General features: G+C 44.7%; 1 protein-coding gene across 3 annotated transcripts in view; it reads left to right on the top strand.

Annotated features, from left to right (window-relative positions):
• The window catches only part of PLEKHS1 (pleckstrin homology domain containing S1), a 50,619-nt gene extending 37,712 nt beyond the window's left edge, over positions 1 to 12,907 (top strand). For all 3 annotated transcript variants that reach the window (XM_029610446.1, XM_029610445.1, XM_029610448.1), the window contains 9 exons: positions 1,557 to 1,661; positions 3,004 to 3,110; positions 4,470 to 4,544; positions 6,227 to 6,301; positions 7,462 to 7,623; positions 7,812 to 7,913; positions 8,653 to 8,779; positions 10,384 to 10,461; positions 12,322 to 12,907. In XM_029610446.1, the coding sequence (XP_029466306.1) occupies positions 1,557 to 1,661; positions 3,004 to 3,110; positions 4,470 to 4,544; positions 6,227 to 6,301; positions 7,462 to 7,623; positions 7,812 to 7,913; positions 8,653 to 8,779; positions 10,384 to 10,461 (831 nt within the window). In that variant the 3' untranslated portion in view covers positions 12,322 to 12,907. The remainder of the gene's footprint in view (positions 1 to 1,556; positions 1,662 to 3,003; positions 3,111 to 4,469; positions 4,545 to 6,226; positions 6,302 to 7,461; positions 7,624 to 7,811; positions 7,914 to 8,652; positions 8,780 to 10,383; positions 10,462 to 12,321) is intronic.
• The last annotated feature ends 668 nt before the right edge of the window (positions 12,908 to 13,575 follow it).

The following is a 13,575-nucleotide window of genomic DNA, read 5'->3' on the forward strand; positions in this document are numbered from 1 at the left end:
GGCGAGTGAAGCTGATACAGAATAGTGCTTTAACAGCAGAAATGGCATGCAATGTAATCAGCTTGCAATTCCTGCACTCGCATCCAGTTTTGGAATGGGAGACTGGCCCCTTAAATATCTTGGAAGAATTGGATGCAAAGCCGAGGAAGCTTCTCCATGCCCCTCAGATAATCTATGAGAACCAGGGCATGCTGAGATTGTACGGGTCGTATAGAAATAGATTACGCACATAGAGCTAGCATAATAGGGCTTCAGGCACACTTAATGACATCGATGGACCCAAATGCTCAAACAGTACTGAAGTATGAAAGCAAGGAAGCATCAACAGGCTCAGTCCCTAAGCTTAGACAATTGCTCTGGCGAATGGAGGGAATGACTGAAAATCCACCAGCACACAAAGGGAAAGAAGCTACAGAGTTAGTAAAACAAGAAAAATGCTTTAAAGGATCAGATCAGCAAACAAGGACGAATATCTGGCAGAAGTACAAATACCGCGCGAGAAGTGGAGAGAGCTACTCCAGAAATCCCCCCGTGAATCAAGATTGAACATGTCAGCAGTTATCAATGAGAGATTAATAACTGCAGCACAGGATAGTGGACTACGGACAAAATGGTTCAAAGCCAGCACAGAAAATATGGGTAAAATAGACAAATGCAAATTCTACAGAACAGAACTGGAAATGGTTACACATCTTGTTGCCGGATGTGATACACAGTCAGAAGGATGACCCAGCTTATTCATTGGAAACTGTGTAAACATAACAGCAACATACCAAACAAATCCTGGGAACACAACCTTAAGAGAATAGAAGAGTATGAAGAAGTTGTGATCACTTATTCCCACAGACAGGAAGATGCTAGAAAATCAGATATTGTGTTGCAGGATAAAACCACAAGAATAGCATTGCTAATAGAGGTGACCGTACCCACTGATTTCTGTGGATCATATGGCGGAAGCTAATATTCTTAAGTAGCAAGAGATGCAATCAGGGATCAAAGAAATGTGGCAGAAAAGTCTAGGAAAAGTCCCAATTATATTGGGTGCCACTGGCCTGATTAAGAATTTCCAAGTACACCTTGATATGTTGCCTATAAAAATTACACCCTATGAACGCCAGGAGGAGGCTCTTATTGACACAATTCAAGTACTAAGAAGGGCACTAGCAGTAAATTTGATTGAGAGGTTGAGATCATTCCTAACAAATCCATGCTTACGAACGAGGTTCATTCCTGGCAAGATATGCACAAAACATACCAATGTGGAGAAAATGCCCCAAGAGAGAGGTAAACCATGCTCTAGGTGTATGAAAAAATGTAGACTTTTACTCTAAAGTGCTAGCTGTCCATGTGGCTAGTATTCCATATTTGTTTGAAGTAAAGTCCTCCAAACAGGTTACTTGAAGCCTTCCTCGGGATAGATCTCTTCCCCCCACTCCTCAACCTCTCCCTCAGCCTTCTTTGCCCATGTCATGACTTTTCGGGGAATTCAAAGCTTAAAAGGGGGAGGTCATGGTCCATGAAATAAGAATATTGAATTCTGAGCTTTTTATTTTCAGCCACCACCAAAGATGGTCAATATCCAAGCACCTGAAAATCCCTGCTCGCAGCAAGGAAGCAAGGAAGATGCAATTTATGATGTTCCAAGGAGGTGGCAACCCTTGGTAAGTGATTTTAGTGCTGTTCTAACAGGGATTGCAGCTGTCCTCCCTACAATGTCACCGTCTACAAACAGTGAGAGATTGCAAAGGTTCAACCATTACACATAATCCAACAAGTGAGTGCTGAAACCTATTCTCGAGACTTCATCCAGGCTGGTTTTCAGGGTATCCCAGATAAATATGCATGGGATATATTTGCATACATCAATCTGATTCTTAAACTCCCTGAGGTCAATATTCTAAAGCCAGAGAAGTAGGACTTAATCCAGCTAACTAGAGGCTGCTGAATATCTCTTTTCTTTTTTTTTTATTCAGTGGCCGCTAGATATCTGGATAAGTCACTTATCCAGCTATCTGGTTAGCTGCCTAACTTGGGGGCAGATCAGGATGGTGCTACTTAGCCAGATAAAGTATCCAGCTAAGTAACAATATTGAGACTTAGCCAGATAAGTTATCCATCTAAGTTAGACCTGCTGAATAGCAAGTCTAAACCTGGATACAACTTAGCTGGCTAAGTAGCAAATTCTACGTGGATATTCCTCGGCATAGCCATGTTGCGGAATATTCCTTGTAACTTATCTGGCTAAGTTACTTACCTAGATGGGCTTTGAATATCTACCCCATTGTATCAAGTATCTTATACATTTTCATTAGGAATATTCTTAAAATTAGGCCATTTGAGGTGGGCTAATTGTACATTTGAGGACCACTGATATAGGACATCCCACATTGGATGGTTGGTCAACTTAAAATATCTCTTCCTTCTTAAATCCCTTCTTTAAGACAGAAGGTAGAGAGGGATGTTTTAATGTATGTATCAAGAAAACAATGGCATACACCAACAAGCAGTCAAAACCAGCACTTAATGCCAAAAGCAAAATTGGTACAGATCAAAATGTGCGCAGGACTCTCAGAGAAACTGAAAACTGAAAAAGAGGCCTGGAGTCCAGAACTCAAATCAACAACAAATAATCTGTGATCCTGAAGAGCAACTTGTCTTTAAACCTAAATTTTGCTTTTTTATGTATGCAAATTAAACTCTGCTTTTGTGAAGAATTCTTATTATGAAAAGAAGAAAAATATCACAAAAAAAACCAGTCTGCGATACCTATTGGAATTTTGCCCATCAACGTCTATGCAACCTAAAAGTCTGTTTCTTTGGGGTGTCTTTTTTTTATTATTATTTTTTTTAATAATATATTTTGCTGTTTTCAAAATTGTTGACCTGTTGAAAATCATCCTGATAAAGGCCCAAGACTGGCCTGACATCAGCACCCAGGGGGGACTAGGAGCCTTTGCAGGCGCGGAAGCTTGTTAAAACGTGTGTCACGTTGCTGTTCGTTAGGTGCGCGAGGAGCCGGTAGAATGCGATGACCTTATGGAGTCTGGAAACGAGACGCTGGACTCTGACGATGACCTGGACGCCGGGAATCATTATGTGACGATGGAATCGTAAGTGGTAGCGTAATATTTCCTCTATACAGTGGAATATTCCAAGCAGGCCCCGTGGTTCCCTGGAACGAAAACCTATGGACCATTACTCAGAGCAAACGGATATTGGGCCTCATTTTCTAAAGTATCGCTGCCGGTTTCGCACCCAATTGCGCCATCGTGAAAGGTGGCGCTATTGGGCGCGAAATAGGACGCGAAAAGGCTCCTTACCTTTTCGCCGTCCGCGTCTTCTTTGCAGAGTCGGCCCCGGTGACGTCCCGACTCCTCCTCTTCCGGGGCCGACTCCGCCCCCATATCGCTAGCGCACGCCTGCGCTGATAACGCAAGCCTGCCCTGCTAGCGCAAGCGTGTGCTAGCGTTGGAAAATGAGGCCCATAGTTTGTAAACAATTCTTCAGTGTTTCAATAGGCAATAACGTACCGTTGCTAACATCTCAATTATGCATAGGGAGATGCAATGAATTAATTGCCATCGATCATGCAGGAGGCAGTTCTCTGCACCCAAAATGTTGTAAGCAGGAAGACAGGAGACTGGGGGATGTTTATAGGATTGGTGCGGTGGTAAAGCAGAGAGAGGGGTAGCTATAGAGACGCAGATGCCTTGTGAAGCAGCACAAAATCCTGCAAAAACATGATCAGCCCCTCTGCTATTTCTGATGTTAAAATGTTTACCAAAAAGGTGAAGGCCTTCCTGTTTCAGGAAGCCTTTGGGGACGTAAACAGTGTTAATTTCATTGTAAACCTAGTTCAAGTTTTAGTCATTTGTTTAAAACATGTATATGGTTTTAATGTGAATATTGGGTTTGTTTGTTTTTTTTTTTTAGTTGAATTGTAACCCGCTTAGCTTACTTGGAGTGTTTATAAGCAGGATAAAAATAATTTAAAATAGATAAATATATAGAAAACCTACCATAACAGCACTAACTGCTAGGACTGAAACAGCAATAGCAACTCTTCCCATGAAAAGGCATTGCTGCCAGTATTACAGCAGAGTATGTAACCTCCCATGAGGTGCAGATTAGAAAATATAAAAAGTCAGACTGCTGTACGTCGCCTCCACAGAAACCACATGCTAGCAGAATAGCTCACCTTGGTCACACATGCAGAACCCAGACAGACCCTCTCCAAACAGAGAATAAATGGCCACAAGTTAGAAAGAGAAACCTGCAGCCAGAAATGCCACCGCCGCTGCTGCACCAACAGGATTTCAAGCTCCCACAGCGAGCCCTGACAGAGCTCCTGTAAATTAAAGAGGAAGTGGCTTATCAGTCTCCTTCTCGGGGAAAGATTTAGTTACTGCCCGTGCTCCGTCACCTCGGGCTACGGCTCGCTGACGCTTTCTCATTCTCTCCGATTCCAGGCTTCGAAATCTGCTGGAAATCAGCAGCTCCCTGCCCAGACAGAGGTCTAGAAGCAGCTCCACAGACTCTCAGAGGTAAGCGGGCAGAGCACAGCCCATTTCATTGGCGTTGTGGAGAGACGCTTCCCACGGAAATAATGCGGAGTCGGACAGACCCTCTCCAAATACAGAATAAGTGGCCACAAACTAGAAAGAGAAACCTGCAGACAGAATTACCCCAATGCCTCTCTGCACATCTAGCTCTGTTGCTCCCCAAGGGGGCAAATCCTTTCAGTTCACCCCTTAGGTGGTGACCTGCCACCCACAGCAGGCCATCTTAAATGGCGGCCCATAATGGCCTGATTGGAAGGGGTCAGGGCCTCAGCGGTGGGTGGCAGGCCGCCCCCTCCTGCAGAATAGCTGAAGCAGGTCTCTCTTCCAGCACCGGGGTGGGCCTCTTGATGTGCTGAGCAGATGGGAGCAGGGCCTCGGCAGTGTCCACAGGCAGCCTGGGGGAGGCAGGTGGAAAATAGGTGCATAGTACTTTAAATTCAGTCCGGTTCGCCCTGAGGCTCCTAGCCCACTCCAGGACCTCGTCCAGCCTGCTGTCATAGGCCTCTCTTTCTTCTACTCTCATTTGCCTCTGTCCTAAACCTTCACAGATGGAGAGTGGCTAGGGCTGAGGTACATCAAATTTGGGCAAAATCAGCCCCTTTGGTGTGTCTGCTGCCCGGTACAGGTGGACTGATTTTTGTCGTGTAGACTAAAAGAATTTCTCTCAAGAATAAAGTTTGCACTTGGCTCCATGTCACAGGGGAACGCTAATCCAGTCCTACTTTTACCCTGTTGCATGCAGGGACTTGTGGTTCTGATTGTCCCATTGATTTACCTGCATGCAATAGGGTAAGAGCAGGACTGGATTAGCAATTCCTTATGACCTGGACCCAGGAGGCAATCCTCAAGAAGTGCATGTCTGAAGGGGAGATTTTAAGGGTTATTTAACCCTCTTTAACAAGGTATTTCAAGTTAAACTTAAATCTGTCCACTTCTTTCTCTAACCTATTGCTGTTTTTTTTCATTCACTTGACATGACTGACTTTAAATATCAAATTAATGCAAATTAGAGGTCCAGACGTGTAGCTACTGCAAGTGGAATAAATAAGCAAGAGGCTGCTATTTATGTTTCTTCTATACAAATTATTTGCAGAAGTTAATCAGCAAAAAGCCAATAATTGCATCAATTATAATGCCAGGCAGGTCATCGGGGCTTCCACGATCATCTGGGAAGGGGTAGGGGAAGGATGTCCTTCCATGTTAATGGAGCCCCTGAGCAGGTCTGGCTTTGTCAGATCATCAAACCAGCTTCCAGGTCAAGAAACACAGTTAGGGCTGACAAAACGGGGAAGTTAAGAAATCCCTAAAAGTTCCTGGTTGCCTGCTCACCCTCCTCCCTTATTTAGTTCAAGCTTCTGTGGCCGTTTGGCTGCCTGTTAAGCCATTTTCATGACCACTGGAATATTCAGAGCTGCAGGGCGTCACGCGTGAATGACTAACGTCGGTTTACCGCCACGGAGCAGTAAAGGATTCGCAAACTGCAGCGCCAGAAACGCCACAGCAGCTCAGCTTCAAGCTCCCACAGTGAGCCCTGACAGAGCTCCTGTAAATTAAAGAGGAAGTGGCTTATCAGTCTCCTTCTCGGGGAAAGATTTAGTTACTGCCCGTGCTCCGTCACCTCGGGCTACGGCTCGCTGACGCTTTCTCATTCTCTCCGATTCCAGGCTTCGAAATCAACCGGAAATCAGCAGCTCCCTGCCCAGACAGAGGTCTAGAAGCAGCTCCACAGACTCTCAGAGGTAAGCGGGCAGAACACAGCCCATTTCATTGGCGTTGTGGAGAGACGCTTCCCACAGAAATAATGCGGAGACAGAAATTCTAAAGGGTGTCCACCTTGTCCAGGCGATCTTGATTCTCCTCTGGGTTATAGCAGGGAGTGCATGTCTCATATGGGAAGATCCGTGTGTGGACAGTGCTGTAGGAGAGAGAAGTCAAACGGTGTTTCCATTCCTTGCCCTATTAACTTGTTGAAGGCTCCTACACAGAAGGCATGGAGCGAACAACTGATGAAACTCTCTCTGCTCAGAATCAGGCTGGGTCAGTGACAGATTTAGGTTTCTGCCACCCCTAGGCACAGTTGGTGCTGTTTCGTCTCCCTTCCCTTCCCCTCAGTTGCCAGAAGGTTGGACAACAGGGAGAGCAGGTCTAAGACACAGGTAAATTCTACAGCAGGGGCATATGATTGATTGATTGATCGATCAAATTCGAGCTGATGTCACAGCTGCCGGCTTGCACAGACTGAGTCAGGAAACAAATCCCATAGTACCAGAACACAGAAAGTGTCAGCAGTTAAACGGAGCATTTGACCCACCCTGTCTACCCAGTTGTTCTGACCTGTGAAGCTCTAGCTCTAGATATCTCCCAGCTGTCGGTCATGCATGCTTGACCAACTACACCGTGCTAGAGTTCATTATAATATTGTGGTATAATCACATATCACTTCCTTTCAAAGTGTTTGGAGGTTCCCAGAGAAGGTGCCCATAACCATACGGTATTAAATATGAGCCTTTTTTTTGGTAATTATTAAGGTCCTTTATGGACTGGATCACTGGTACATAAAATTCCTTCTTGCTTATAATTGTGATACTGTGTGTTAGATCACACGACTTACATTCGCACAATGATGTCCCAGTAGGAAAGTCAAAGAGATCAGTCAAGCTGCAGCTTGTTGGCAGTTTTCAAAACTAAAATCAAATTGTCAGCATGGGTTGTGGCCTTGTCTGAAAATCTGGGCTTGTGAGGACCATTCAAAGTAAAAGGAGACCTGAGGTGGCTGACCACGTGCAAATTTCTAAAGCGCCACGTCCTTATGACTGTAAAGCTTGAAGGGCTTTGATGGAAGGCATCCTAGAAACATATTCAGAATTCTTCAAAAATACCCACCCTGTTGTTAATTTAGTTCCGCTGAAGAGCATCATGAACCAGCATTACGCACAACGTGCACTGCATGTGCAGGCAGCAGGAGGAGCCATAGCCCGTCCAGCCACTGCCGCTCCCCTGACGAAGCAAGGCTGCCGAAGCCAAAAGGACTTTCGGATGTCCGGCTGAAGATCCTGCTCAAGTAAGGCTCCATGTCTTATCCTGGGAGAATTTCTACACTTATTTTGATGAACTTTACAAGGAAAAAGGTCTCTGGGGTTTCTATTGGCTAAGAGGTCTCCTTTAAAATGAATTGTGTGGGGGGAAATGCCTGAATAATAAGGAAGGAAGGTAATTCTCAGTGTCTGACAATGCATCTGTTTCTCACAGTGAATGCACAGCTGAAAGCCAGTTAAAAAAGCTGGATATTGACCTTTCAAAAGAAGATATCAAGAAGCATCTAACACTCGCTGACATTGGGAATCGCGTATGGTGAGTGCTGCTAGGTTCAGACGAATCGCCCCCAAGGCCCAATTTATCTTAACTTCAGATGTACAGCTCATGTCTTTGGAATGATTTCTACTTTGTCAGCTATAAATACAGGGAAGGCTTTTCCTATCCATGACTGGAGGGACTTGCATTACTGTATTGCAAATAATAAGAATAATAACACAGTGCTTGCAGAGAAAGCAATAATCAAATCCTGTTTCTGCAACCTTGGGCAAGTCACTTTGTCTCCTATGGCCTCAGGTAGCTGCTCAGATTGTTAGCTTGTTGGAGCAAGGGCTTAAAAATTACCATTTTTGTAGCTTTGCTAAAAAAAAAAAAAAAATCAATCAAGATCATTGCATTTCAGTAGAGTCTTAAGATATGACCCTAGTCCAAAATGCATCTGAGGAGACTTCCAAGGTGGTCAGTCTGCATGACTGAATCGTTTGAGCATATTTAATGTAGTTCAGACAAAGAATCTGCATAGCTCAGCTTTAAGTGACAGAAAGTCATGAACAGCAGGATGTAATGTGAATGGATGTAGCTGTGAGTAGTTTGCCACTCTTTAAATGGTCGCCACTTTTGTCTTGGGAGGACCACTTTTTTGACCCAAAATATACGACCTCTGAATGATCCCTAGTCCATGAAACATGGACAAGAAATTTGCAAATGGAGAATGAGATATAAGGATACGGTACAGCGCCATGGTATTAATGAGCAATGTTACGTTTCTCTCTTACAGCGTCTCCAACTGGGAAGGCCAAAGCTGCTTATTTAACCATGGGGACCAGATAACATCTGTCAACGACTTGGGAGTACAAAGCAAAGCTGACGTGTTAGAGTACATCCAGAGAGCCATCAAAATGAAAGTAAGACACAAAACACCAGGAGGAGATGGTCTTTTGCAAAGCGCAGTGAATTATGAGTTTAAGACGTGTGAGGTGAAAGTTTGTCCTTCCCTGCAATCTCTTTGCCTCTTGATTTTATTTCCCCTGTACCTCAAGTCACCTGGATGCTAGGCATCAACAAGATCACAACTTAAATTGAAGGCAGTTCTTCATGTTACACTCACTATGGAAAGGAAGTGCTAGAAAGTTTAATATCAGGCACCAAGAAGGTAGTCTCAGGAGCAATATTAGATATTCGGCTTGGATAGCCAAAATGCCCCTGAAACGCCCCTTTTTGTTATCTGGATGAGAGGCTGACTATGCCATATTAGCCATTTAGAAGGATAACTTGTGAATTATCTGTCTAAATGGCTTTTGAATATTGGCCTCAGAGTTGTTTATATAAAAATCAAAGATCTTTGCCAACGTTTATTTACAAGGCAATTGGACTTCAGTACTCTTCCTTTCTGCATTTCTTCATGACTTAAGTGAAATACATTTCTGTACCAGACCTCCCGTTCGACCAAATATTGAAAAAAATGCTTTAGAACCAGCAGTTAAACCAGCTGCACGCTACCATGCCAAAGATGCGTCTTGCATCACTCTTCAGAGTTCCTAAAACTATATTCTTCATGGAAAGGGTGGGGAACTCCTGCAGCAGCCTTCCAGGCAAGGTAAGGGAGGCAGAAAACAGTTCGGGAATTGAGCAAAGTCTGGAATAAGCACAGTGGGTCCCTGGTTGCGAAGAAGTGAAGGGAAGGCCAGAGTATTGCGACAGGAGCTAACCTGGGCAGATACCGGACGGTTCCTTCTTGCCGTCCTCATCTGCGGTCTTAGTCTATGCAATACCTATGCCAGTTCATCCGTTTACAGTTGTTTAGCTAAAGTAAAGAGTGCATTCCAAGACCGGCAGGTGCGACTTGGAAAATACAAAGGCTGAGGCACGCCGGGTCCCAGAGTCCATGCTTCGCTTCCAAAATACACGATTCAGGGTGTTGAGGTGGGCGTCTTCTAGGAAGACATTGCAATTGATAAGGTTAAATAGGAAAGGCAGTGTGCCCGGTACTGTTGCTTTGCCCCTGTCAGCTGATCTGATGGTAAAAGTAAAGAGTGCAGCGTTGCAGGTACAGTTGCTGCATTTTGGGTACTGACTGAAAGAGTGAATACATTCAGAGCTCAGGCTGCCTCTTCCTGTCAGCAGCTGGAAGACTCACGTTAACAGCCGATGGGGACCCCGTAGTGCTCATATTCACTCTTTCTGATACTTGCTGGCTTGTGCTGCAGCAGCACTTCGGGGAACGTAGACAAAGTGCCGGAAAGTTTTCCCCTACCTTGTGCCTGTCTCAGGAATCCTTGATCATTATATGGCTGAAGCAGTGGAAGTGCTTTCTAATTCAGTATTTTTGAGTGCTTTCATCATGCTTGCATTTAGGCCACTAGATGCCAGCAAAAGCTAAATAATAAGAGTCCTGCAAGAATGGGAAAACTTTCAAAGGGAAGATAAACTCAGAATGTAACAACCTTAAAAACTGCAATTGTCCCCCTTTTTTAGATCACTAAATTTTAATGTTTTTCCCCTCCCCAAGGTGACACTTTCCATTCTTCGACTTCCAAATTCAAAAGTGTTCCAAGCTGAAAAGTGCTCATGCTCCCTGTATCAATAGGTAAGAGGTAGTTTTAATATTTCCTTTACTGTTTTACAGTCAGCAGCAGTCACACTTTTTTATGACAATGAAACTATCTGCTTTGTCCGCTCAGCCTTCCAAATGTTACCCCCTGTGTACAGTTGTGGAGTAACCATTAGTGCAATGCACATGGGCTCCCAGCACAAGGGGAACCGTGGGCTAGTGGCAACACCGACCCTGCGCGTGCCACTGATAAAAGAGGAGCTGCACTATATTTTCTGAACCTACAGATCCTTAATTGGAGAGAAGGCTGACATAAATCCGTAGGGCTGTAATCTGTTGTGCATTGTTCCATAAAATCTGTGACTGTGATTCCTTCGTTAGACAAAAAAGAGACCCCAGGTTCTTCTATTCCAGCTTTCTTCTGAGTGTCCAGCAGGATTCATGCATTTTGCTAAAGACAGCTCAGGTACTACAATGTCTGCATTGCTTGTCCAAGAAAAGATAACCCAACCTGTAAACACTCTTGATCAGGAAGCAATACTAGAACTTGAGTGTGCCTTATAAAGATGACTTGCACGTTTGGTGAAAGATGCATATTACTGTAGGCTGTCACTCTCAGATACAGAAGGCCGATTAGAGGATTCTCTTGTTTAAAGGAAGTACATGTTTCAAGGTCTTACTGGTGGGAGATATTGCAACCCCACTCTGCTCTCGTAAAACCAGTCCATTAGAGAAGAAATCTTGCATACGAGTCACTTCTTCCACATGGTTAAGAGTGAACCCACCTCAGCCCTGAAGGGCTATCTGACTCCCAATAAAAGAGTGCCAAAGTCTTTTCCTTGATCTAAGCATTAACCACTTCTTCTCGACCCAATCGGACAATCTGAGAGATGGCTTACCTGGATATCGATACTGCAGATGGGTTACACGCAGGGCCGGCGGTCGCCTAGGGTGCCAGCCATGTGGGGTTGCGAGTGGAGCCCATCCCACTCACGGCCAAGAGGAGTAGCGACTGGGCGGGCCGCGAGCGGCAGAGATTTGGCGGGCTGTGAGCATCATCCACCCTGCTTGCAGCCGAGAGAAGCAGAGTCTCGGCGGGCCACAAGCGCCACCTCTGTTTGTGTGTGTGAGTGAGAGGGATTGTGTGTGTGTGTACAAGAGAGCAATGGTGTTAGTGAGAGAGAGGGAGCCTGTGTAAAGTTGCGTGTGTGAATGAGACAAGGAACCTAAGTGTGTAAGAAAGAGAAAGGGGGCCTGTGTGAGTGAATGAGGCTGGGGCAGACCCAAGGCAGAAGGTTCGCCTAGGGCGCCTAATGCCCTGGTTACAGGGATATGCGTATAGCACTCTTGGCTCTGGACCTTGATTCCAGATGAGTACAGGTGCTGGATTATCAGACTGTGTTAGATCAAAGCAGGAACCATCCCAGTGAGTCTGTATCCTGCTGATCTTCTGCAGGCAGGATAAGTTCAGCTTGCTCACTTAGAAGTAAGACACCGCCATCTCGGTCTTACAGTAAACAGCAACTTTAGATTATTTAAATCGAAGCATCTGTTGCTCTTCACCATCTCAGTGGCTTCCTTTCCAACTAGATAGAGGCAGTCCACTATCTCTCTAGAGGACCTCACACCTCTTAATTGGTGCATACCAAAACCGCACACACAACTAGGGCTGCATGCAAATGGGCAATACTATTTCTTTCTTATTTTGTTACCATGGCCATCGATGATGCATGGGGAAACTAAGGCTTTTGCATAACCTTTTGCAGTTTATTATCAGATAAAAGCTATTTTTTACATTTTTAAAAACATCAGTTCAATCACCTTTCTGTTTCTGAGGATATCTGCCATGCTTATGAGGGTTTTTAAACTTTTTTTTTTTTTTGCATTCTTTTGTAGAAAGCGTTGCACGGAAACAGAGCACTGGATTTAAGAGCTGCACGTGGAGATGCTGGAAAAAACAAACAAACATTTCAAAGCACAGCAGCTTGGATCCTGGGTGCGCCGGTCACATAACAATGAGCGCCATCAGGACAAGCCACGGAGACCCTCTTAGCAGAAAGATGGCACACACCATGTGTTAGTGCACATCATTTCCTCCTTCCTAACAATGTCCGTCCTTCCATCAACCTTGTGTCACATCAGCTGGAACATCCTGTACCTCATTAAAGGGTTCTTATCACTTTGTGTCAATGGGGGGCAGGAAGCTTAGTGCAACTGATCCAACGACTCTAGGGCTACTGGGTAGAAACTCTTATGGAAGAGGTGGGCAAGAAAAGAAGAAACGAGGACTTACAAGAAGGCTACCAGATGCCTCAGGGCTGAGAAGATGCCTCTCGCACAAGCCCTTGAGCGTAACAGCAGCGTCCGTCTCAATAACGTTCTTCTTCCAATTCCAGCAACTGAGATCTCGTTTTTGTATTTTCCAGCCACTATGGACAAGCACAAGCATTCGTCTGTATAGAAATATAATTTATATCTAGTATTGTTTGTGTATGTGTGCATATGAATGACTGTGTGTGTATTATATATTTATATATATATATATGTATTTATTTATATAGAGAGGATTCTCGCGGACACAGAAGTTTTTTAGAATCATTACATTGATCTTAACGTGGGATGTGTGAACTTTTTGTATTTGCAAGCTGATTTGACAAACCCCTGCAAAGTCCAAAGGTCATCAGATTAGTTTGGTGTACTTTATTTGCTTGGTTAATCACCATTTTGTAAGTCCAGTAATTCAAGGCAAGGTTAGTTCATAAACGCCGTTCTTTGCTGTAAATGTGCAATGCATACAGAAAGCTGTGGAGCCCGGCGGATCTCTGTAGATAGGGGCATTTCTGTTGATTTTAATAGGATCGGGGGGGGGGGGGGGGGATTCTAACAAATTCTTTTCAAGCAGATCTTGGGACCTGTCACGGCAATCTGGGTGGAAGTGGTTTGCAGATCCCTTCCTTTTAGCCAGCCCTGGCCAGTACTCACGGCGATCCCCTCTCTCAAAGGAAAGAAGCCCATCCGGCGGTCTTTGAGAGCTGCTGGCGTGAAGTAACCTGATTTTTGAAAGCCCTCTGAGCTGCTCTGTGGATAAAGAAAAGCATGTTAGGCCCTTCATATTGCAAGAGCGATGACCGGCGCGAGTGGAAGCGGGAG

The sequence above is a fragment of the Rhinatrema bivittatum genome, chromosome 7 (assembly GCF_901001135.1).
Source record: "Rhinatrema bivittatum chromosome 7, aRhiBiv1.1, whole genome shotgun sequence".
NCBI lineage: Eukaryota > Metazoa > Chordata > Amphibia > Gymnophiona > Rhinatrematidae > Rhinatrema > Rhinatrema bivittatum.